Source organism: Gossypium raimondii, chromosome 13, assembly GCF_025698545.1.
Source record: "Gossypium raimondii isolate GPD5lz chromosome 13, ASM2569854v1, whole genome shotgun sequence".
NCBI classification, from domain to species: Eukaryota; Viridiplantae; Streptophyta; class Magnoliopsida; order Malvales; family Malvaceae; genus Gossypium; species Gossypium raimondii.
In genome coordinates, this window is record NC_068577.1 from 41,576,371 (window position 1) to 41,604,092 (window position 27,722).

General features: G+C 33.1%; 1 protein-coding gene across 9 annotated transcripts; it reads left to right on the forward strand.

Moving 5' to 3' along the window:
• The first annotated feature begins 724 nt into the window (after positions 1-724).
• Positions 725-5,356, forward strand: LOC105782650 (uncharacterized protein At4g26450). Of its 9 annotated transcripts, XR_001129870.2 has the most exons (6): positions 762-3,017; positions 3,219-3,429; positions 3,688-3,742; positions 4,643-4,694; positions 4,999-5,093; positions 5,184-5,356. XR_001129870.2 is itself a non-coding variant. In XM_012607522.2 (5 exons), exons 2-5 carry the CDS (start codon positions 1,117-1,119, stop codon positions 5,052-5,054), a joined length of 2,223 nt encoding a protein of 740 aa, XP_012462976.1. In that variant the 5' UTR covers positions 725-885; positions 1,097-1,116; the 3' UTR covers positions 5,055-5,356. The 9 variants fall into 9 exon arrangements, 4 of the variants coding, with proteins under 4 accessions (XP_012462976.1, XP_012462978.1, XP_012462977.1 ...); XM_012607522.2 differs by lacking the exon at positions 4,643-4,694 and having other exon boundaries at positions 725-885; positions 1,097-3,017; positions 4,999-5,356; XR_008192468.1 differs by lacking the exon at positions 5,184-5,356 and having other exon boundaries at positions 761-3,017; positions 3,219-3,449; positions 4,999-5,032.
• Positions 5,357-27,722: the final 22,366 nt, after the last annotated feature.

The following is a 27,722-nucleotide window of genomic DNA, read 5'->3' on the forward strand; positions in this document are numbered from 1 at the left end:
ACGTGTGATTCTCTACCAACAGTACAAGACATGCACACACCGAATCTGAAATCAAAACCAAAACCAAAAGCATGATTTTATTTTAAAAAAGTTTAACTTTGCTATTAGTCCCTATACTTTATGAAAGTTATGTAATTAGTCTTTATACTCTAATTTGATCAATTTTAATCTCTATATTTTTTGAATTGGCCAATTTTAAATCATGTAACTTTTTTAAATTTTAAATTTTAGTCTGACCAAAATAGTAGCATTAAATTCGTTTGGTTAAATTCAATTACTAGTCATGGATTATAAATGCAGTTGTAAATTTAGTTCATATACTCTAATTAGATTATTTTAAATCCTATATTTTTCAAAATTTGATATTTTAGTCTTGACATAAATGATAGTCTTTGATTTATTAACTGAATTTTTAGTGAGTGATATGTAGAAGTAATATACTAACATGTCAATATATATATTATAATATGTTTGGCGCATTAGATTTTAGAAATAATAGACCTTAATAAATTTAATAGTTATTTATTTGGTAAGGACTGAAAATTTAAAGTTTGAAAAATATAGGGACTAAAATGATTAAATTAAATTATAAGGAAAAAATCCACAATTTTAGCAAAGTACAAGGACTAATAGCACAATTTAACCTAGAAAATTTACAATACAAACAAAGGTAAAAGCAAAATGATCAAAACTAAAATATCCTGCTTTCTTCTTTTTATTAATAATTAAATGAAATAGTAGTTAAATTAAATGAATGTAATTAGGGATTTTCATTTTTCCTTGTTGGATCTGGAACCCTAAAAATAAAGCAGATGATGTTCTTCTTCATCCGAGCACGCATCATCCAAATTCAATAAAAAAAACCAAACAAACAAACAAAAGAAGGTTTGATTTTGATTTTTCACTATCAATCATATATTTCATTTCGTGGATTCCCCAACTTATTGCTACTTCTAGCCTTAATTTCACCTCCCGATATGTCTTTGTTTTGTTTTACATCTTCAGCTCTAAATTGGAAGTGATAGAGTAAATACCCAGATATTATCTCTTGTTTATTTCTTGGGTTTTCCTTCATTTTCGATACTGCGTTGTGCAGATACTTGGTCTGCTTCAAACATGCATGCTAGACATAGAACCGCTGGGAATGACTATAGGTCTAATTCTATGGCGATGGGGGTTTCCGCCTCCCGGATATCCCCTGAAACATCGGGTAGAGGCCATGGGTTTTACAATTCAGAGTACCGCAACTTCAAGCGAGGTTTTGGGCGTGGTCAAAGCCACCCGAAATCGTTTCAACCGCATCCGCCCCCAGCACGCGAAGGCACTGACATATTTATGGAAGCTGGCCGTCTTGCGGCGGAATATTTGGTCTCTCAGGGGTTATTGCCCCCAACTGTGCTACCTGCTAAATGGCAGAACGGTAGGTTGAAGAAGCATATGGGGGATTATCAAGACTATAGGTCACAAGAGGGAGATAACTTGCACGTTCCCTATGATGGCCGAACATCGGCACTTGCTCGTCTGAGAAATGCTAATTCTGATTTGGGTCCAGGCAGGAGGAAGTACCTTGATGATAATAACTCCACATGGTCTAAAAATCTTTCTAAAGGAAGAAGGAAAGAGGGATCTTACCGGGGTCGAGAATATGGGGGAAGTGGGTCATGGTCTGATCGGATTCGGGGTTCTCCTGACTTGGAGATTGATGATGATAATGTTTCTGGACTTCAAGAAGAGCCACAGGCTGGTAAAGATATTGGTAATGGATTGCAGAAGTCTGTTTCGAACGAGTTTGCTCCTAAAGGTGAAGAATTAGATAACTTTGATGTTAAGTACAATCTAGAGGATGAATTGAGCTTAAAGGCAAGTTCTTCTGGTGCCGAGAAAGATCTAAAGTCTGAAACTGATGGAGAACTCCAGAAGAGATCGGATGAATCAATGGGTTTTAGAGCTGAGGCTGGAGAGCTGAAGGATGGCGGCAATGGTAATGTTGAAACTGAAGAGGAGGGTATCTTGAAGGATTCATCTTTCAAGCATTCTTCCACAGCGGATGATGTCTCGGGGAAGACTGGTGCAGATTTACTGGCCCTCTGCAAATTTGCTAAGGTGCCTACTAAAACACGTTCTTCCTTGACATTGAAGAACTTAAAACCGGACTCAGTTTCAACCATTGAGCAGGAAGGTGTTTCTGATTTTGAAACTCCAAATGTTCCTCAAGCCTTGCTTGAAGACAACTCCCTGGGAGGTTCCTCTGGTGATCTGCTATTAAATAAAACTCAGGATTCGAAACCTGATTCTGAACTTTCGAAAGACATGTCAGTTCATTCTTTTGGCTTGGATCACATGTATGGTGTTGAGCAGGGTAAGTGTACAAGGTCTCAGTCTTTCCCAGATAGAGTCCTATTGCATGACACTGAGGAGGAATTGGCTCAGGAGATGCCTGGACTCCAAAGATCCTGCTCTATGGTTGTAATTGAAGAGAGAGGTGAAAAACGAGGTTTGGAGCAGAGTGATTTGAGGGAGGGAGCCAAAAAGCCAAGAGAATGGCTTCAGCCTGTGACTACAAAGGCTGAGTTCCTGCCCTTTTCTGATTTTGATGATAAGAAAGTAGGCTCAGTAGAAGGGACAGCTTCGCCTTCTGAGAAAGTTGGTGTGATTGTAGAACGAGGGATCCAAGACAGCTTGGTTACTACTTCAAGTTTTCCTGATGGAGATGGTGAATCAAGTGTCAGTTATGTACAAGAAAAACAGCTTTTTCCAAATGCATTCAAGATATGTGACCTTAATCTGATGGAAGCGTCTGATATAAATGAAAGTCATCATAATGATCCAATTATTATGTACTCCTCCACTTCAGAAACCAAAAGTGAAGCAGCAACAATTGATATTGATTTGTCAATGAGTAACTCCAACTCTGGTGGTGGTAATAGGCATACAAGTAACTGCAAGGAGATTGAAGTAATTGATCTAGAGAATGATTGCACCCAAGAAGACAAGGCTGTTGATACTTTGGAGAGGAAGTAAGTTTTTTTTTACCAGTACGCTTTATTCATAATTCTGCTCTTATGTGCCCCTCAGGCATACAAGTATTGATGAAATGATCTTCACAACTTGGTTTTCTGTTATTTGTCCCCTTCATACTAAGGGCAAATTGCCTTATGCAGCAACTAATTCCTCTAGTCCCCCATCTTCATCTTGAATTTGACTTGTTTATTGTGTAGGAGTGAACCAATGTTTGTGAGCATGAATGGTGATATGACTGATGTACCGGATCAATATGATGGGCTTATGATCACAGAGTTCCTCCAAAATTTTTCCAATTGCCCCCCTGATGATATAAATGCTCACCCTCTACAAAATGAAAGCATTAACAGTCTGCAGACTGAGGACATCAATCCTCTGCAGAATGAGATGGGCCTACATAATGGAGAGGTACAACACTAATTGCTGTGGTAGGATGTTCATTCTGTGTACAAATCCTTATGTTATTTACACCTGGCATCTTGATACTAACTGACCTTAATATTAATGAAAATTTTTAGTTTTCCTAGAAGATAAGTTTCTTAAAAGATTGATATTGCGATGGTGATTATTAGTATTAGTATTTTTTAAAAGAATAGCTATACTAAAGCATTTCAGTTGAATAAGTTAAGCATTTGCTTGATGAGTAATATGTTGCATTTTTTTCAGGGAACTCTTGCCGATGACGACTCGATATATATGTCCCTGGGGGAAATACCATTAAGTATGCCTCCTATTTAATTTTCTGGTTTGTTTTCTTATGGCTCTAGTCTGCAGTTGACCCATGTGATCTGTCAGTACATTCATGCATCAATTGAATATCGCGGAAACATGATAAATGTTTAAAAGCTGCTAAAGGAAAGAAAGAAAATACAAGGAAACCGCTTTCTCTTTTAGGCTCTTTTTAGAGGACTTCAGAGAATTTACTTTTCATTTCTTCTTTAATTTCCACCATTTCGTATACTGCTTTTGCTAAAAGGGATTAGATTAGTATATGTCACCAAATTAGCCCAAGTTTGTTGATCCTGGAGAACTCCTTTTGAAAGAAACCAAATGGTGTTTGCTAACAGAAAACACATGTATATGCTCAGCATCTGGAATTACCAAGAGCGTGCCTGTAGAACTGGCTGGTATGTGCTAAAGGAAGCATTAAGTAACAAAACTATTTGCATTTTATGATTTGAAAGAACTATTATCCCACTAAGGATTGTGAAACTTCTTGTATGTGCAAGCAAGTTTCCTAGATGCTAGATAGTTTACTTGTCAGTTCTGGATGGAACAGATTCGAAAGAATAACTTGATAAAGAAAAAGTAGGACGGATGCAAGAAGAGAAAAAGCTAGAATCTCGTGTTTGGCTTATGAGGAGAAGGTTAAGAGAAATGTGGAAATTTTGTTCAAGTGATAAATCGACCATATAGCGACTAACTCAGTAATTCTGAACCTATTTCCTCCTAGGTTTGATTTGGAAAAGAAATAAATAGCTAACCCTTTATTGTATCTCCTTTGGTGACTTTTCTTCCTCTCCATAACCCGAGCAAAAATGAATTCTCAAGAACGGGGCTTTTGCAATGACCCAAGGGTTATACTAATTTTGGATTTTCTTTTCTATTTCATGTAAATCAGGTGCTAAGATGTGTGGTGGGGAAAGTTACCTCCCATAGGAGGCTTTCTAAGAGTAAGAACATCCTGGGATAGCTGTAAACTTTTATGAATAAGTTTTATGGTCTCACGGGTTTTCCATCAGGCCAAAAACCTTTTCCTTGATTTCTGGGCCTTTGGACTTTTTTCCCCTTTTTTTTATTCCATATTGCATTTTAACGTAAAACTCTTGCTACTGGTTTCATACTTATTGTTGGTCAAAATAAGTTATATTATGCATACGAGCTTCTAAGTAAATATGGCTATGCTGTGAATTCTTTTTCATACTTTTCAACTTATTTATTTTTCTACCCTGAGAAGCCTTTGATAATCTGTTGCAGGCTTTTTGCCAGCATGGGAGCAACCACCATCCCAGGGGTATGAAAAGCCATTCTGATTCTACAATTGTGCAAAATATGCGAAGAAATTCTGCGTAGTATGTTTACATTAGTCACTCATTGTTGTCTGTTCCATCCTATTGCAAGTTGCTTTTGAATTTATGCTTGTATATCTCTGCTGCTGATAGGAATTTACGACATGGTGAATGCGTTTCTTTCATTTGGCTGTTGCACTACATCACAAAAGGAAAGAAAGTTCATCATGTTCATTTCTAAAGTATATTTCTTCTCCTTTTTTGCTTGGATTGGATTGAGATCTAGAATGATATTCAAGTAATCTACTGAAAGTCTATGCTGCCAACTTAGTAATTTTTTAGAAGCTAGGGTGATGCTGATTGAGATAAATTTTGACTGTCACAATTTCTGATGAGCAATGGTACATTCATGGCAAGTTCTAGCATGGCCCGTTTAGCATTGTTTTTTCTTGGCTGTCCGAAACTACTTGTTGACAACAATGCTAAACAATCAACTTTTGCCTTTAAACTGACATTTCAGTTCCAACCAAACCAAAAAGCTAGATGAAGTGCTTTTGGCTTTTGGGTAACTAGTTTTGATACCCTCACTTATATTGGGTATACAGGGTGTACAATTCACCTTCAATTACAAACAGTAAATATATATATATTTTGTAATACTTATATTAGATATACATTATTTATGAAATTTTTATCAAATATATATCATACATTTGAGTTTGGAAGTGATTTTAATATTTAAAATACAGCTTATATATTTAAATTTACAAACAAATTTTATTAATTGCTTAAAAAGTATACATTATAAGATTGATAAATTTGAACACTTGTGTATATAGATTGCGTTGTGAATCTAGAGGCAATTAGAATAAATATACAGTACTGCACGTGCCAAAACACATATTCTGAATTTGCAAGATTCCTTAAGGGGATAAAATGGTGCTCCTGAAAGCTTATATGGTTGTGTTTGTATTTCATGCTATTTGTTGTTTCCATAATGTTTGTAGTGTTCCTCGTATATCTTGCTCGTTTCTCTTTGACGGACTGAATCATCTTCCAATGCTTCACCATTCATTCCATGTCTATATATAACAAACAGAAATAAGTTTATAAAAGTCTCGTTAAGATATGAAAAGAAAGCATGGCTATGAGTCATTTAAGTATATATGATGTTGGGGCTTGGAAGGAGCAAGTAATCTTTGCAAGGTGATCCTGCTGATGACTGGATCAAGAGGCCCTACAAAAGCAGTGATACGTTATATGAGGTCTGAATCTGCTCAAAATCTCTGATATTTGGTATGGTAGTTTGAGAATCATTGAATAGAGTCCAAACGAGGTCACAATTTATTAACATCATTTCTTCCATCAGCTTGAAATTGTGAGAACCATGATTCATATATAAAATAAACCAGCTCCTTTTTCTTTTTTTTTGTTCTTAAAGCAAACTTCATCAATCTACTAAGCTACGTGTTATTATTTGAAGCTCTCAACATACCATTTCCATGTAAGGAAGGTCTTGAATTTGAAGGGTCTGCAAAAGCTTTGAAGCTTCATCGTTCACTTTCATTTTATTTTTCTTTAAAATTTTCATTTTACATTATGGTACATGATTAAGTGATAGAAGGACTTGATCGATATAATTTCAATATTAAAAGATAAGAGCATTCGTATAATAATATTCTTTAATTGAAATGAATTTTGGTTTTTCAGTTGAAGGAGTTTGCTAAAGAAATAAAAATACAGAAAACATGAAGGGTAGATGTAACTTTGCGCTTGGAATCCACGGAACGGAATATCAAAGTTTTTATACCAGTAAACGCAATATATATATATATATATATATATATCTTTTTGCTACTTTACTCTGTGTATAATAACAAAATTCAGACATGGATGGCATCACCATTGCACTGCCAAACCTTAGAAATCTCGATTAAAAAGTAAAATAAATAAAAATCGAATTATTACAGTTGGAATCGAACGGAATTTTCAAAAAGCAATCTAGTTTAGAGGTTTAGAGGCTTGGTTTCTTTTTTCTTTTCTTAACTTGATGTAAATATCTTGAGTCCTCTTAATTTTTAAAAATAAATAGATTGGTCACTTATCAAATACAATCGTAAAAATTATATAATATTAAAAAACCTAAAGAATTATAGAAATTTTAAAATATAAAATTTATAATCTTTAAAATTCAAAATATTATTTAAAACTGATAAAACTTTCCAAATTTTTGAAAAAAATTACAAAATTTAAAAACCAATTTATTGAAATTAATATATATATGTGGTATTTATGGAAGAATCTCGTCCATTAATTTACTGAAGCTGTTAGTGGCAGCTACGGACACGTGGAACAGTAATATTTAAAAAACAACTTTACACGTGCGTACATTATTTTTCTTCTCATTTTTTCATGTTTCCTTTGTTCTCTGGTTTATTCAATCATATTTTTGGGAAACACTTATTGTTCATCCCTCTCCTTTTATATGCATAAATTTTCCATCTTGTATTTGTACTTTTATCTCTTCTTTATTGCATCTTATATACATACAAGTTTATCAAATCAAACAAATCTCAGAATAGGTTTTGGTAATGGTAGAAGTAATTGCTAAATTCACACCTAAAAAGGAAAAAGAAAATATAGAAAGGCGATGTGGGGGTTGAAAGGAAAAAGAAAAAGAAAGGGGAAGGAAGGCCGAAACCTATGAGCTTGAATGCATGAAGAATGGAGGCTAAGTTGATAAATAGGATGAAGAGTAGACAAAATGATGAAGAAAGGGTGTTCGGCTTCCAATAAAGTTTGATAATTTTGAATAGAATGGTTTAAAATTTTTTTCTTAGTTAATTATTATTTACATTTTATGTTTTTTTTTAAGTAGAGAATTGAATGAATACACATGTGCGTTTTGTCCTTTTGACTTTCAGATTTTATGAAAATTTCACGAAAATATGAAGATTGGGTAAAAAAAAAACGAAGCAAGGACGTTTGGCTCCCAAGAAAGTTTGATAATGTTGAAGAGAGAGTTTTCATTTTTTTCTTAGTTAATGTTACTTTTACATGGAATATTATATATGCAATTATAAAAATGATATGGATTTTATTTATTTATTTATTTTAAATGTTCAGACGTGATTGTCGTGAAGTAATTTATTATTGTCACATTATTTTTCATAATCGCTAGAGATAAATTAATTGATGGAATAGTTTCATAGGTATCAAATTGAGAACAAAAGCTTAAATATCAAATTTAAAAATATGTATAATTCAAATACTAAATTACATATTAATTTTATATATGATATTGAAAATATTCTAAAATCTTTCATTTTTCTTTTATTTTATTTTAAAAGAAATTTTAATATGTAAATATTTTCAAATATATGCATTCTAACTCTGAACTTAATTAAATTCTCAACAAAGGCTGACATAATCCTTTAATAGTGTTTTTTTCTAAAGTTCCAAAGGACATGTATACACATTCCTTAAATGCCTAGGTAATTGGCTTATATATAATTTAGTTATAACGACACCTATTAATTTTTATAAAAAATATAATTAAAACAATATTTATTATATTATATTAGTATAAAATTTAAATTGGCCAAAGTTTGTCGCCTGCTCCTGTAGCACGGAAAAAACAAAAGTTTGCGGTTAGGGTTTGGTTTAGCACCGACAAGAATTTTTCATCTTTCTAAAGAGAAATCTGAAGATTTTTTATTGATTTTGAAGAGTCGGTTTAGTTGTCTATTTTTTCAAATTGAAGGCAGAGATTGAAGGAAAATCTGGACGAAAAACAGGGTTTTACAATGGAAAAAAAGTTGATAGATTTAAGCCTCGAAGAAGAAGAAGAAGAAGAAGCCTTGCAATTTGGGGTGGAATCTATTCTAAAGAAATCGGTGTATGATATATGTTTGGTAGGGTGCTGTCTTACAGCAAGCGTGGTACACTTTTCAGCCATGAGGAATACTATGACTAACTTATGGCACCCGTTGGAATGAATTCAAATTTCAAAATTAGGGGAAAAACGCTATTTGTTTTAGTTCTTCCATGAAGTTGATATGGATCGTGTTTTATGGGGTTCACCGTGGACTTTTAATAATCATCTTCTTGTGTTATATCGATTAAGGAAGGGAGAAGATCCAAATTTTGTACCTTTGGTGTTTGTTGAATTTTGGGTACAAATGCATGATCTTCTGCCAGGGTTTTACTTCGAGGAACTGGCAAGGCAACTTGGGAACTTTGTTGGTAAGTTTCTAAAATATGATACAAAGCAATCAAATCAGAGTTATAAAAATTTTATGTGTATTAGGGTTCAATTAGATGTGTGAAAACCGTTAAAGAGAAGGAAAAAAGTCATGTAAACACAATCAAGCTTTGTTTATGTGAAATTTAGATATGAAAAATTATATTTATTTTGTTTTTTTATGTGATTGCTTAGGGCATGGAGATAAATTCTGTCAAAAGAGATTTGATATTGGAATGCAAGAAGTGGAGTATGGGTGGAATTTGTCTCTAAAGACTCAATCAATAAGAGCGATGACTACTCTAAGTGTATGGTTGAGGGAAGATAATAGTGAAGGTATTCGTGGGGAAACCATAGGAACTCAAACCACTGGTAAAAGTGAGAGGGGGATTGCAAGTTTTGATCTACGACAAAATCTAACTTTTAATTCTACTTTGGGGTTTAATCTGGAAGGAATGGGGAAGGCAGATATGGATGAAGATAGTGAAGAGCTATCATTAATTAACGGCGAAGGAAAAAAAAGACCAAGGCCAGATAATCAAATACCATATATTTCTATAAACACTCTATTAGCTGAAGTGAAGAAAAAACATGAGGTAATTTACAAAAAACAGATATCGATGACTGTCAGTAGGCAAACCGATCAGACGCAATGAAAATATTAAGTTGGAATGTCCATGGGTTGGGGAGTCCATGAGGCGTTAGGAGGCTTCGACATTTGCTGAAGCAACATAATCCTCAAGTTGTCTTCCTTATGGAGGCAAAGTTAGATGGGAGTTGAATGGATAGAGTGTGACGATAATGTGGTTTCTATAATGGTATTGATGTACTGGTTGTAGGTATGCATGGCGGGCTAAGTCTTGGGTGGAAGGGGGATCTATTGGTTAGTTTAAAGAGTTATTCTATCAATCACATTAATGTTAATATTGAAGAAAGTGGAGGTTTGCCAAAATGGAGGTTGACAGGATTCTATGGGCCTCCAAAAGCTCGAGGAAGGAAGGGAGTATGGGATCTTTTAAGAAGGTTAAAAAGAGAGAAGATTGAACCATGACTAGTTTGTGGGGATTTCAACTAGATTCTCTATTCTTTTGAAAAATAAAGAGGTTTGCCAAGGAAAGAAGGACGCATGGAGGAATTTAGGGCAGTGCTAGAAGATTGTCACCTTAAGGATATTAGGTTTACGAGTCGCTGGTTTGTATGGGAAAAGGAAAACTTCCTGAAACAAATATTAAAGAGCGTTTTGATAGATGAGTGGAAAATATAGAATGTATTAATTTGTTCCCAAAATATACATGCAGACACTTGCCACATTCTTTTTCGGATCATTGCCTTTTACTTTTTAAAACCAATCCTGAAGGGGTAAATCGAAAAAGGACGAGGTTTAGACTTAAACCGTGGTGGGCTATAGAAGAATCTTGTGAAGAGGAAGTGAAACAACTATGGAAGCAAAGTAGGGGAAGTATTAAGGTGCAATTAGCAAGTTTGGGAAAATGTTTACAATGATGGACAATGGGAATTAAAAAGCTAAGAAAAGATCTTTCAATGAGGTTGCTTGCAAGAATTGAAGAACTTGATGCGTTAGGAAGAACGGACGAAAAGTTGGCAAAATTGATTGATACAAAGATACAATTAAATTGGGAAATTGAAAAGAAAGAAAGATACTATGAGCAAAGGGCTAGGGCAAACTAGTTGAAGATGGGGGATAGAAACATAATTTTTTTTCATAATTTTGCCCCAAAAAGGAGAAGGATGAATTAAGTTGAAGAATTGGAGAACGAACATGGTCAAACAACTATGGATCAAAAAGAGATGGCAGAAGTGACCAAAAGGTATTTTGAAAATATTTTCTCTTTAAGAGGTGTAGGTATTCTTGATTATATCCTTTCTGGAATTGAAAAAAGCATTACGGATAGCATGAATACGGGGTTGACTATGGATTATACTACAGAAGAAATTGTTTTTGCGTTAAAGAGCATAGGGCCAACAAAGGCTTCTGGATGTGATGGTTTCCCGGCATTGTTCTTTCAAAAGTATTAGCATATTGTGGGACATAAGGTTGGGGTTTTTTTTAGATATTTTGAACAAATGGGGCCCACTTGAAGAGGCTAACTTGACAAATATAGTTCTTTTACCAGAGGTGGTCCATTCAACAAATCTAAAAAAAATTCATCCTATCAGTTTGTGTACATTTATTTATAAAATAATATCAAAGGTGATAGCGAATCGAGTTCAAAAAGTTATAATATTTGTATTGATGAAGCCCATAGTGTGTTTGTCCCTGGAAGACTTATTACTGATAATATTCTTCTTGCGTATGAACTGATGCACATTCTCAAACAGAGAAGGTTGGGTCAACATGGAAGCTTGGCGCTAAAGCTTGATATGAACAAAGCATATGATAGAGAGGAGTGCGATTTTTTTGGAAAAAGCTAAGTTAGAGATGGGTTTTGCGAATTCTTTTGTGGATTTAATCTCACGATGTATTGGCTCGGTTAACTATTCGGTTTGTCTTAATGGTGAGAAGGGAGAGTAGTTTAAACCTATGAAGGGTTTGCAACAAGGAGACCCTCTGAGTCCTTATTTGTTCTTGATTAGTAGTGAAGGACTTTCATCCTTAATGAGGCTTGCATTACGAGAAGGTACCATTAAAGGTGCAACAGTGTGTCAAAAAGGTCTGGTTCTTACCCATCTTCTATTTGCAGATGATTGCATCCTATTCGGAGACGCTACTGAAAGGGGAGCTCAAAATTTAAAAGCCATTTTGAGTGAATATGAAATCTATTCGGCGCAGTGTATCAATTTTGAGAAATCAATTGCCTATTTTAGTACAAATGTTCCAAAACAAAGGAGAGAACAGCTGGCTAATATTCTTGAAGTAATGACTTCAAGTAATCTAGAAAAATATTTGGGGCTACCTAATATGGTGGGGAGAGATAAGAAGAGGAATTTTCAAATTCTGAAGGGTCATATGATTAGCAAAATTAATGGTTGGAGCATAAAACATCTCTTGCATGGTGGTAAGGAAGTATTTATTAAATCAGTTTTACAAGCAATCCTTACTTATTCTATGGCGTGTTTTTTTGTTACTAAAGTCTTTCTGTGTGGAATTGGAAAATATTATGGGGAGATTTTGGTAGCAGAAGAGTCATAATAAGAGGGGGATTCATTGGGACGAGTGGAGAAAATTGGGTTTTTTAAAAGAGGATGGGGGAATGGGTTTTCAAAGTCTATCCAAGTTTAATATAGCTCTTTTAGCAAAACATAAATGACGATTACTTTTTTATCCTAATTCGTTGTTAGCAAAATCGCTAAAAGCTAAATATTATCCACAAACAAATTTCATGAAGGCATAGTTTGTAACAGCCCGATTTCGACTCTAATTGGACATAGTGGTTTCGGGACCACAAGTCCGAGTCAAAAAAAATATTTTAATATTATTTTGTGTGTTTATTATGTGTGAATTTAATTGTGTGAAATTTTCATGTTTTAATTTCGTCGTTTGAGTGTCCGATTAAATAAAAGGATTAAATCGCGTAAAATAAAAATTTAATGGTTAAATATGAAAGTGTCTATTTGTTGTTGTCTTTTTAAGTGAGAGGTCTAAAGGTGTAATTAGACCAAAATATAGTTAGTGGGTGACATATGACAACATTGTCCTTTATATATATGTTTTATATATTTTTATATAAGGTTAATTTAGTAATTTATTAAATTATGTCATATAATTAAAATAAGTAAAGAAAGCATAAAAAAAACAACAAAACATTCTTACCTTGGCCGAATGTTAAGCTTGGGAGAATTCATCAATGGCTTTTAGGGTTTCGGCAATTCCCATTGAAAATTAAGGTGTGTTTTGGTTTCGATTTTTGATAATTTTTATGTTTTTGAGATCGTTGCTTTGTATACTACAAGACCCATGCTTGAATTTTGAAATTGTTGATTATTTTGTGTTTTTCCATTGATGATAACTTGTGATATGTGATGTTAGTTGATGAAATATGAAATATAGGTGTTAGATTAAAATGTTTTGTCTTTGAATTTTTAGTGAAATTGAGTAAATAGAGCTAAATTGTGAAATTAAATTTTTGGGGGACTAAAATGTGAAATAAATGAAATTTTTGGACTTGTATGAGAACCATGAATATTCGGCCCTTGTGTGGTATGGGCAAATTTTGTGTAATTTGTGTTTTATGCAATAGGGTGTAAATTGCAAAAAGTGTAAATATTAGGGGCAAAATAGTAATTTACCAAATTATGTGTTTTTGGACTAAATTGAATGTGTTAATAAATAAATTATCTCATTTTGAATATATTTAGATCGAGAACCAAAGAAATCGGAGTTAGATCGGGGAAAAGCCAAAATAGTCGAATAATCGTCCGGCTTCAATTTTCCATCGTCCGAGGTAAGTCTACTAGCTTATAAATAGAACTAAATTAGTATATAAATGTGTGTACGAATCTATATTGAATTATTATTGATTTATAATCAAGTATACTTTGGTTGAATAGACTTGAAATATGGATAGAAATTGTGTATAAGCTATGTTCGGCTAAATGAATATATGCCTATATAAGTTTTGGAATTAAATATAATTCTGAATGGTATATAGATAAATATATATATAAATTGTTTGAATATTTAAATATATATCTATATGTTTATGTTTTTATTTGAAAATATTTGATGATATGAGAAATGTAAATGTAAATGTAAACATAAGATTCGAACATATACATGTACATTCATGTATAACTTTTGGGATGGATTAAAAGTGTGTATATTGCATATGCATAGGTAAATTTGAATAAGTGTTTAAATGTGAGTTGAAACATATATGTATACATTCGAATAGGTCTTAAACATATTTCAAGATATGGATGTTAAGTTTATATATATATGGGTAGTATTGAATACGTACAAATATACATGTATAGTTAGTTTGAATAGGTGAATATATATATATATATGTAAAATTCTTGTATTGAAATTAGTTAAGTAGTAAGGTATAAGAATATATGTGCGCGCATGCAATTTATAGAAATTTGAATTGAAGATAGGATTTTATAAATTCTCTTAGGTTTGAATATGATCTTTTACAATTATGTGTTTTATTTAATGAATTACTTGAGGAGTATTTTGTATATGTGAAATTGAAATTTTCAGGTTTAAAACCTAGCAGGCTTAAGGCCGGTGAAATAATTCGGACTTTAAGTCTAGCAGGCTAAGTGCTGGTGATCTGAATCAGGTTATAAACCTAGCAGGCTAAATGCCGGTGATCTGAATCAGGTTATAAACCTAGCAGGCTAAGTGCCGGTGATTGGAATCAGGCTATAAGCCTAGCAGGGTAAGTGCCGGTGAATATGTTAAATTAAGTGATTATATGCATTTAAGTGATTATATGCATTTGATATATATATATATATATATATATATATATATATAAATGATTATGGGATATATATAATGGATAATTACATGAGCATTTGTCTATATGTATTTGATGAGCATATAAAGGTTTGGATCTCTGTGTTTAGTGAGTAGGCACATATATTGGTTGTTATGAAAACTGTTGAATATACATGTATGCATTCGGCATATGTGGATTATAAGTATAGATGTGCATTTGGTTTATGTAGTTGATAAGTAAAAATATAAGTTTTTGACATATGTATTTAAAGGATCATATATATGCATTCGATGAAATGCAAATGATAAGTATATTAGAAATCAGTATATGCAATTAATGATTATGTCTGTAATTTGATTATAAGCATATAATGTTTATACATATGTTCGTTTATATGTATTTTAGATATGCTATAAACTTATTAAGCTATAAAAGCTTTCTTCGATTGTTTTTATCCATTTGTTTTATAGATAAAAACCAAGCTGCAGACTCGGGGATCGTTAGCGAAGATCATCACTCTATCTACTATCTCGGTATTAAAACGTTTAAATTTTAATTTATGGCATGTATAGGCTAGATAATATTTTGGGAGTCGTACTTTAATGTACTGTATATATATATGTAATTAATAGCCAAATGAAACTAGCTTATTTTTCTTACGGTTTAACTGAACTGAAATGTTATGTTTTGTTATAAAAGGTTAAAGTAAAATTTTTGAATTCTACTGAATGTCTGTGTTAAGTTGCGTTTTATCCGGTAACGCTTCGTAACCCTAATTTATCGACGTATACGGGTTAGGAGTGTTACATAGTTAGGAAATTTACCATCGTATACTTGGAAAAGTATTTGGGCGTTGAGGGGACTTTTTGAGAAAGGAGTATGTTGGCGGGTTGACTCGGGGGATCAAATATCAATATGGAATGATGCATGGATACTCGGTTCTATGAATCATAAAGTACAAATATCAGTAATATTTTAACATGTTCAAAAGGTTTACGATTTAATTGTCCAATTTTCAAATTGTTGGAATGAGGATTTAATTAAAAACACATTATGTGCAGAAGATGTGGAGAGAATTTTGTGCATCCCCTTCTAGTTGATCAACAAATGGACAGGTTGGTTTGGCGAGGAAAGGCTTCAGGAGATTATCCAGTTTGCAGTGGTTACAAAATATTGTTGCAAAGTGACAATACAAATTTACAGCTTCAACAAAATAATTACAGACCAATTTACAAGAAATTATGGCTATTGGATCTTCCCTTAAAAATAAAAATAATGGTATGGAAATCATTACAAATTTTTTTACCAACCCTACTCAATCTATTTCAATGGAGATTGGTGAGCTCGATAAACTGTCCAAAATATAGGTATGATATTGAGAGCCTGGAACATATATTTAGGGATTGCCCTACTGCAACAAAAATATGGTCAAAGTTACAGGTTGAGTGGTCATAAGAGCAGAACTAGAAAAATTACAAAGAATGGATACAGTCTCTACTTTATAGTAATCCAATTAAAAAATGTAGAACAATTGCATGCTCTATTTGGGCAATTGAGACGTCGAGGAATAAATTGTTTCATGAAGGGAAAGAACAAACAGGGGAGGATATGCAAAGGTTTATTGAAAATTATTTGGCAGAACTTGAAGGAGTAAAATAGAAGGTACCAATTCGGAGAATATGACCTAAACGTTGGAGACCTCCAGAGAATATACATGTTAAGATAAACTTCGACGCGACCTACCAACAACAAAACATGAAATCTTGTTCAGAAATCGTTATTAGAAACGAAGAAGGTCAAGTTCTTAAATAAAAACCTATGAAAATAAACACATACCGAATGACTTTGCAGCAGAAGCTTTTGCATGCTTCTAAGTGATACAGTTTAAGGCTGAAGCGCTGGTTACCTAAGAGTCGAAGTTGAGGGAGATACGCTTACAGTAATACGAAAAGCTGCAAAATGACATGGATGATGGATCTGAGATTAGCATATATATCTTCAACGCAAGATTTATTAAATGTAATTTTGTCTTGCGTAGATTCAAACATGTTCCAAAATAAGCGAATAAAGTGGCACACATCCTTGTGACAGAAAGCTTAAAAGAAGAGGAAGAGACTTATCTGAATATCGAGCTCTCTTGAGCTGTGTTATTAGTAGTAACAAAAGACTGGAAAGGAAGACTAGGGTAAAGTGTATTGATATTTATCAATGAGATGAGCGAGGGAAGTTAAGGATCTGGAAAATGAAAAATAAGGAGTTCTCAAAAGCTTCGTCGCTAGAATGAAACAACCTGTTTTCTGTGGTGTTGGAAATAGTAGTTTTGGGACCACAATTTTGATGAGTGAGTCAACATTTTATTATTTATTTGATGTTTATAGGGTTGTATTAGGGTCGTATTAAATTTTCGTTAAGAAATTTTAAGGTTTAGATAGTTAATTAAATAAAAAGGACTAAACTGAAAAAGATGAAAAAATGTTTATTTTCATTAGTTCAAAAGGTCAAATGACTTTAAAAAGGTAATTTAATGGACTTGGATGGTAATTATACAATATCCTAAGTTAGTGAATGTTTATGGATAGGTTTTAGTGTAATTTTAATAGTTTTTAATGGTTAATTTTGTAATTTAATAATTAAATGATAAGTTAAACAAAAAAAGGTAAAAATTGATATCATCTTCCCCATCTGGTATTCAAAACCGATTCCACCATAGTTGAGAAGCAAAATTTTTGGCCAAGCTTTGCTTTGGATGCATGGTATGTGTTTGATACTCGTTTTTAGTGATTTTTATGTTTTTGAACTCGTTTTAGCTTAATCTAACTAACCTGGGAATCAATTTGTAAAATTAATATTTAGAATTATTAAATGGATGAAATTGAAGTGTTCTTGAATTTAATGATAGATTATTAAGCTTTATTGTTAAATAAGATTATTTTGTAAAGTAGTTTTTGTTAATTTTAATGTTTAAGGATTAATTTGTTAAAAGAGTAAAATTCATTAGTATTAATGTGAGATTGCAATAAATATAGGCTGTTAGGGAAATCTATGTAAATCGGCTAGCATGAAATTTTATTATTTGTGGCTAAATTGTAAGTTTCGAGTTTAGGGGCAAAATTGCATAAAAGTTAAAATGTTAGGGGTAATTTCATAATTTCACATTAAATTGGGTTATAAGCTAGAATTAACGATATTACGCTATTTGAATGATTTAATTGAATGAAATTATTATTGAGATCAAGAAAAGAATCAACCGTACTTAAATCGAGGAAAGACTAAAGTGTCGGATTAGTCGTCGGCTTCGTTTTTACAACCGTTTTTATCGAGGTAAGTTTGTATGAGTATTCAACTTATCAATTGTTGTTTCAATTGTATGTTATTTAAAGTTATGCCAAGTATAATTTAAATTTACAATAATATGATGTTTTGGTTGTTGTACGGTTTAATAGTCTCGTTTGAACCTTGAGAATACTTAGGATACAAATGACATGTCATTAGGGATTATACGGTTTTGGGTGCTGATCTTGGATGTCCTATCGATGGCTGAGGTCCTGCATTTGTTGTGGATTCTCCATATTTCGTGTGAGCAGCATCGTGTAGCTAACACCTTAACCACAACTCGTGTGAGCAGACCCATTTCACAGCTCGTGTGAGCATTATTGAAAATGCTACAGTTACATGAAAAGGAACACTTTGTGTGAGCATTTCCTGAGTATATGGTGTTCTTCAATATGGTTCAACGGGAAATTTAGGTTAAATGGAAAGGTATGTATATGAAATGAGCCATGTTATTGAGTATATGGAATGGATAGTATGATATGTGTAATTAGATTGAAAAGGGAATCAAATGAAATGTGATAGATGGTTTGTATATTGAAATTTATTTCATGAAATATTCAATGAATTGGGTGAATTTATATGTTCATCATATACCTACTAACCTTGTGAAGTTGTGGGTATAGGATTGAAATGTATGCACTTGATTTAATGATTGAATCCATGCTTGAATGGTTAAAATATAACATATGCAGTAAGTTTAAGTTCACATTATACAAACCTACTAAGCACTAGTAGCTTACATAGTTGTTTTCTCTGTTTTGTAGATCATCGAAAAGCTAGATCAGTTGGAATCTTGTCGGAGCTCTATCACACTATTCGTGTAACGCCCCAAAATTTTAATTTTGGGTATTGTGAATGTGTGACACAAATATTCGTCAGCTTTAGTGGTTATGTGTTTTGTGAGTGTTTGGGAGGTCCCAAGTTCAAGCCATGACTTGGGAAAATTTTGCCCTATCTTTGATCAGTAGGCTTTTTAAGTAAAAGTTGGAAAATAATTAATAGAATGGGCCTAATGGTCTGGTGGATAAGTGAAGTGTTGGTGTGAGGGAGGTCATGGGTTTGAATCTTTGGGACGGCAAAGGTTGTATTTTTGCTCCTAATTTCGACAAGAGTTGTTCTAAACTGGGTTTCTGAGTGGTGGATGTGTAGTGGGAAGTAAGAGAGAGATTTTAGGAGTGAATTAGGGGATTATGAAGGAGAATATCCAAAATTTGATCATTTTTTTCCTTTTTCGAAAAAACAGTCGTTTTTCTCTCCATCTTTCTGACGTTTTCTCTCCCCCATCTCTATCGAATTTTTTTTCTTCTTTGCTTCTTACTCGATTATCTTTTCATTTCTTTCCTCTACTGCCAAATTTCTCTTGTTCCCCCTAAACCATTCTTTCCTCTTGATTTCGTAGCGTTAAGCAGCACTTGTGCAAATTTAGTAAGTTGTTGGGCATCATTTTAAGATATTATTTTGTGTTCAATAGTCTAATTCCGGGGTGTTGGCAGCATCATTTCGCGGGGATTAAGTCTCTCCTCATCATTTTCGTAAATGTACCAATTTGAAGTTTTTGCGGCTTTGGAGTGCTCGGGGATAGTTTTAGCATCAAACAAAACCAGGTGTGTACCCGAAACACAAAAATAAGGGATTCGACGAAAATTCAAAATTGCTTCTTGTTTGGATAGCAGCAGTAGGCTAAATTTGAAAAATCACCATAAATTTTATAAATCGAATTAGAGGATGAAAAAATGTGGATTAAAGATATCTAAGTCTAGTTTCTCATAGAAGAAATGAAGTAAGCGAAAGAATTTCATATTATGAGATATTTGAATTTTAGTGAGACAGGGTCAGAATGATTTCAGAATCCCCTATTCTGAATTTGGAGAATTATTAAAAATTGTATAAAACTAATTATTGGTTATAATTTATATGTTTAAAATCCTGAATGAGCCTACTTTCAAAAGAAATAAACAACAACATCATCTAAATTCTGTACTAGAAGATAATTAATTTTTAGTGCAAAAAGGTCGAAACTATCAGACAGCAGAACAGGGGAAAATTTAAAGAATAAACTGTACTTGTTGGCTAAACCAATAATTCTAAAAATTTTATGGTAAGAAGATATGTGAGTATGGTTTCAGGAAAAATTTGCAGATCTTAATTCGGAATTTTGTAGCTTAAGATACAAATAATTGAGTAACAGTGACTCAAGTAGACAACTTTAAAAGATCATATGAGTAAATAGTGGAAACACATATGAATAATTAACTAGCACGAGTTACATTAAAATAGATCACGAGGCCAAGAGCAATTTGGGTCATGTGGGCTACACGGGCGTGTGGGCCTACACGGGCGAACATCATGGGCTTGTAGGCCCATTTTCACTGTTTGACTGATAAGGTTACACGGGTCGCTCAAGTCAATTGTGAACCTACTGTAAGGTCGGTAAGCTTACCTAGACCCCTAATTGACTGAAATGACTGTATGAATGATATGATTAAGCTTGATGATGTCCCACTGATTTGATGCTGTATGCCCTGTTTACATGCATGATATTATGTTATAGCATGTCATATCTGTATATTGCATTGCATTGGGTTGGAGGATTATAATGTTCGGAGGAAGTGTACTGAAAGGCCTCGAGCCTAATTTACTGGCAACTCAGCTGCAAGCTGCTGTCTAGTGCCACATTCGGTACTACTTGGAGTGTAGGGATGGGTGAGTTGATTATATCCCCACATGGAGTGTTGGGTTGGACGGAGATGGTGTGTAGAGGCTGGATGGGTAGGATTTTTGTGACTGCATATCTCATTATCGCTCATCGACATCTTGTGATGGGCTAAAGCACTACTGCATGACTGTTTTTGTATTGAGATGGGCTAAGGCCCAAACTGGATTGATACTAGAAAGGGCTTAAGCCCAAACTGTGATTATCTGTTTACTGTCTGTTCATTTGTATGGGGATTGCACATTGAGTTTACGTAAACTCACCCCTTCTGTTTAATTTGTATAGGTAATCCTTACATTTAAGCGGATTGGTGCAACGGAGGACTTACTGGTGGCCACACGACTTCTTTTACACTGTTTATTACCTATTTATGATTTTACTTTTATTTAGGAGTATTTTGCTATAATTATGGCCTTAACAGATTTTGGTTTAAATTTGGTTTTTTTAAGATTTTATGATTTAAATCTACTAGTGTTAGGTAAAACTCGGGTTTTCAAATGAAATTAATGTTTTATAAAAAATACCACGAAATGCAAACTATTTAAAAGCTTCCGCAATAAGAAAAACGTTTTGAAATTGAATAACGATTTGTAAATGAATAATGTTTTGGAAACGAATGGCGTGATTTGAAATTAACATAAGATAATGAAAAAAATGGTTAAATAGAAAAGGGAATTTAGCGACGACATATTTTTTAAAAAGCACTAACTTGTGACATCGTCAAATTCGGCCATAACGTCTAGGCCGGGTCTGGGGTGTTACAATTCGTTAATCATTTTGGTAGTTTTGGCTATTTTGGCTATGGTTATAAATGGCATGTATAGGGCTTATATGTAACAGGAGTTTTAACTATGTTATTTAGCCAATGTCATGTGGTTATGTTTCTTATGTATATGTGTTGCTTTTTACTTGTAAATGTATAACACCCCTATCCCGTCTCCTTTTCCGGATTAAGGTTATAGAGTGTTACTGATCAAAACATGACATTTCACTTTATTTCCAAACAGTTAAAACAATTAATTTATAAACATATAACAAACAATATCTATTCATGGTATGAATACAATTATGGGCCTTGAATTGGGCTTACGGGGCCCTAAAAATTGTTTAGGAACAATCCAAGATAAAATCAAAACAAAACAAAAATTTTTAGATAAATTTTTAAAAAGCAGGGGTCACACGGCCGTGTCACATAACTCAGATCGTGTGAGCATTCGAAGTAAGGACACACGACCATGTCCCAACTCATGTGCCTAACCGTGTAACTCATTGACTTGGCACACACGGCCATGTGCTAGCCCATGTAACCCACTGACTTGAGACACACGGTCGTGTTTCAAACCATGTCCCAAACTGTGTGAAACCTACACCTAAAACAATAAAGCACACACGGCCGTGTGGGGTGACCGTGTGTGACACAAGACCGTGTGATAACCCATGTCCTAGGTCGTGTACTCACCATTTAACCCCTAATTCAAGTCAATTCAATACCAAATCTTGCCCAACAAGGTACACCAATAACACATACATTCCTATTATCTAAACACTATTAATACACTCCTAAACATGTCAAAACAATCAACCTAAAGCTTTACTTCAATTCATAACTAAACATTCAAATAACTTAACAAGACTTTGTCTAATATCAATTTCCAATTTAAGCTCCCAAAACTAACCATATTATTATTATTATTATTATTATTATTATTATTATTATTACTACATTTTGAACATGCTAAAAGGTTTACCAAATAAACATAAGGATTTCCATTTATACATAAGATTGCATATTCCAACATTACAAAACATACTCAAAAGAAGCTAACAAGTCTTCTTAGTCATCCATTACCATTACCATTAACAACTTACAAACAAAACCTATATACACATGCCACAACCCAAAAAGAGAAACAAAAGCTACCAAAAATTAACTGGATAGTGTGAGCTTTTCAATCGATCCATCCAAACAGTTCGCAACTGATAACTACAAAATAGCATGAGAAAAACAAATAAGCTTAAATAGCTTAGTAAGATCATAATATATCATCTACTTAACTTAACTTAATTAAAATAAACAATTTAAAGTTATAACACGCTCATCTTAATCTTTAAATACATGATACGTTTATTTTCATAATACACCAAATCAAAATGGACATCTTCTCTAGAAATTTATCATAATAGGATTATACCTATTCCATGTAAGAATCTATAAATAAACCTTACATACACGTATATAACTAGTCCGTAAGACTCCATAACATTTAGTCTAAATCACTAATACTCGATTCACATGCTCAGTAATTAGTTCATTTTCAAGGGTACCATAGATGCAAAATAGGGGCACAGATGTGCAGTCAGGGGCACCGAAGTGGAAATAGGGGCACAGATGTGCAAGCATAAATAATTGCAATGCACATGGTTATATAAATAACCAAAATAACTTCACATTTATATATAAATAAATTAAATAGAAATTAGTAATCTAAAACACAAATAAATTACAAATCTAAAACAAAACACTATAATCTTACCTACGATCCACTCCCAATTCAAACACAAGGACTACTCCGCAAATTTTCCCTTTCCTCGGTTGTTGTCTTTATGACTTGTGTCTTGATCTATATAGTAATTAAATACATTCTATTAAATTCACACACATTTCACACTCAATTTAATGCATAATACCCTTAAATTTTCATTAATTATACATTTTCCTTAAACTTTTACATTTTCACATTTTAGTCCCTTACTTAAAATCTCCCAAATTTAGCAAAATTTGCCAGATACCCAAGCTAGCCAAATTTTTTCTGTATTAGTACAGTCTATAATTATTCAAAATTCACAAGATTACTATGTAAATGTTAACATTCCAACAAATAAATCCTTAATTCAAAAACTAACAAGATTACTTAATAAACTACTTCTAATTAACAACTAGGACCTCAAATCCTCTATTTAACATCATAAACAATAAGAATTCTTCAATGGTACTTTTAAAAATTCTTGTTAGTTTAAAAAACGAAGCTATGGGTTAGTTGGACCTAGTTACAACGATTTTAAAAACATAAAAATTACTAGAAATGAATTTAAAATGAGCTTACATGCAACCTAATAGCTATGGCCGAACCTCAAGCTTGAGAAAAATGGTGTTTTATCCCCCCAATTTCGGTTGCTACTAGAGAAAGATGATGATTCATCATTTGTATTTTATTTCTTTTAGTTTTATTTTATAATTAAAATTTTGTCCTTAGTTCTAAACTTACAATTTTAACAATTAATAAGCCCATAACCGTCCACCTATTAACCTCATGGCTTAATTATTTCATAAGCCCTCTTCCATTAAATAATTAAACTATCAAGTCAATGCAATTCAATAATTACTAAGTTTTGTGTCTTTCACAATTTAGTCATTTTATTCAATTAACTAACTAAACATTAAAATTTCCTTACCAAGATTTAATCTGAACCTAATGTAACTTAATAAAATAAATTAAATAATAAAATATGACTTCACATATCGGATTTGGGGTCCCAAAACTACTGTTTTCGACACCACTAAAAAATGAGATATTACAAAATGCATAGATAAAAACTTATCTTTTGGTCACTTTTAAATGCACTGTAAAAATATAGCTTATGCCTTGTTGATACGTGAATGAGATAGTTCAATAATGTGTGGATGATTATGATGTATGTTTAAGGTATGATATGTAGTCTTGAATTAGTTGATTTGGTGTGTGAATTGAGGTGCCTTTTGATGGCATATTTTTTAGGCATAGGATGGATGAATATTTGGCATGTATTTGGTGTTTTGAATGTGTTTTGAACCATATGAAATATGCTAATTATGGCATGTCTTAGTGTGCAAGAAATGGTGATTGAGTTGACTTGTTTTAGGGGTTAAACATGGAGTACACGGACACAGCCATATGCCACACACGGCCACCCCACACGATCGTGTGCCATTATTGTTTTAGGTGCAGGTTTCACACGGTTTGAGACATGGCCTACGACACAGTCGTGTGTCTCAAGTCAATATGTAACACGATTTGGCACACGGCCGTGTGACCCAACATTGAATGCACACATGGTTTGGCACACGGGCTGCGATAAGACCATGTGGCCTCATTTTGAATACCTACATAGGCGAACACATAGGCTGGGACATGATCGTGTGTCCAGACTGTTGGAAAAAACAGGTTTGGAAAACGCAGCAAAAAATAAACTTGGGGAAAAACCAGATTTTAAAAAAATATTCCAAAACAAGATCTTGGTTGTGATACAATCAAAATTGTACCTTTTCGATTCGTCTAGGATAAGCGCTTCAACTGAGTAGTCTTCTCCACTATCCTCAAGCTCACGTCTGCCGAGTGTGGGCTCGCTTCGAATCAGAAAATTTTTCACAAAAATTACCAGTGGGGTAATTTTGCAATTTCTCTAAAATTTTGGGTCAAGTTATAAATTAGAAAAATATCTCTAGAAATTTTTTGAAATAATCTCTCCAGAAAATTTTCTCTCTACAACTTTTTCTTGAATTCAAGTGTGTGTAAAATAATAACCAAAGACTCTCGTTATATAGGAAGAGTTTAAAGAGTTCAACTATGCTTAAACTTAATCACTTTAACATTAAATTAATATAATATTTATCAAGATAAATAAATATTATATTAAATTTAGTATTAAATCTTATTAAAATAATAGAATGGTTATCCACAATATAAACATTAAATTAAATTTAATATTAAGATAATCACTTTAATATTAAATTAATAAAATACTTAAGACAAGTATTTACTATTAAACTATTAAAATAATATTATTTTTGGAATAGTTAATCTGAAACCAAATTCTCTAGTAGAGTCTCAGTAGATCAGTAAGAGTGTAACTCTTCTGCTGCTCAACTATCGAAGACCAACCACCGTCGGCCACCGGAATGCCGCCGTCGCAGTCGCCGGCACCTCCGTGTTTAGTGATGCAGGTGCGACACCCTTACCGCACCCGAGCCAGTTCGGTTTGGGTTAATGATAACCTGACCGATTTGGTCTAGCCACCGGTTGGACTGTCAGCCTGATTTCATGTACCGGGATCTATTCAACCAGTTTTAGGGTCTTGGTCTTGGTTTTGGGCTCCCAGTCCCAATTTACGATCTCAGGTCCAATTTTCAAGTTCAATTACACATTGTGCCAATTGTATGACTTGAAAATTAATTTCTAAAAATATCATATTAATTTTAATTAATTTGATTAATTTAATTTTACTTGATCAAAATTAATTTTCCCAAAAATCAATTAGATTTTCCAAATTAATATTTTAAGAAAACTCTTTAATAATATTCTCTAGTTGAACAATTCTCATGACCACTTAATTTAATTCCACATTGAATAAATTGACTCAATTAAATTATTTCAAAAGTCGTAGAATTTTCTTCTAATTCAAATGCAGTCCAATCGAGCTTTTGTTAAGCTAGCGGAGAGACCAATTGGACATATACAATTAGACTCTAGTAATTGCAATTATGTCCAGAAGCATCGTTTCGATAATTCACAATTACTTAATCATTGAGTCAATTCACAAGAAGTACCATGATTGAAAACTCCATATTGTATACTCTTTACAAAAGTAATTCATCCAACTGCTTTGTTCAATGACCTTGTCATGTGTGTGTTACCCTTATATGATATAATTGATTCCTTTGAGTTAAATCCTTTCACTCAATACAATCCTATTTCATCTCATTGTCACCATTGTGTCTTCTTGATGATTAATATGATCACTGTCAACAAATCACTGTGATAAATTGCTCGTTCGACAATAAGCAACCCGTGGCCATGTTCCATATTTATCAATCCACACAATGCCAATGAGAGGATATCATTAACTCTTTAATTGAGCTATGAATTCCACTATTTCTAGTAAACCCATTTCATACACAAGTCATGTACCCAACATATCGGCTATGGGCTTGATAATCCTTAAAGCATAATCCTCCACTTATATCCAAACACATGAGTTGCATACGCATGGTCAGTTACTAACTCAGGATTTAGGTAAATGAAACCATGAACGTCACAAGTGAATTAATTTACAAAAATATTCAAAATTAATTCATCTTGAGTCCAATCCAATGTATCATTCTACCAATGAATACATCTATGTCTCTACACGTGTAGTCAATTGCTCCGGTAGCCAAGACTAGCCATCTCCCAAACTAGAATTGTAGACAACATAATAATCCTTCTTAGTATTTGAATCAAATGCTCACTTCGATTCTTTTATGAGATTATGAATTTATTTGTATTATCTACTGAAGCAAGTTTTCTTTCTCACAATGTAAACGTTCTTAAAATGCGACTTATCTTCAGTTTGAACTTACATAATCAATGAGCTAATATTTGCTTTTCACAATTTTGCTATGCATGCAAAATATGAAAGACGAAAAATACAAAATAGTGAAATGTGAAATTAAATTTATTTATTTATTCGTCGTTCAAATAAATAGAAAATAGTTACATGTTTACTACAATATGAACACATTTCCCAACAATCTCCCACTTGACCTAGTGAAGTAAATGTGTCATGTTTCGCATTCCCATATCCCCGATGTGTTTGTTAAAACTCCTAGTTACAAGAGTCTTAGTAAATGGATCTGTAAGGTTATCTTCAGAAGCTACTTTCATCACATATACAATTCCTTCTGCTACTGCCTCTTGTATTAAGTGATACTTTCGATCAGTGTGTTTCGTCCTCTTGTGACTTATTATTTCCTTGGTATTAGCTATTGCAACACTGTTATCATAATACAGTGTTATAGCTTTTTCCATAACAAGAATAACTTCAAGATCGGTTAAGAAATTTCGAAGCCATGTTGCTTCTTTCATTGCCTCAGAAGCAGCTACATACTCGGCCTCCATATTAGAGTTAGCAGTGCAAGTTTGTTTTACACTTCTTCATACAATGACTCCACGGCCTAGAACGAATATATTTTCCAAAGT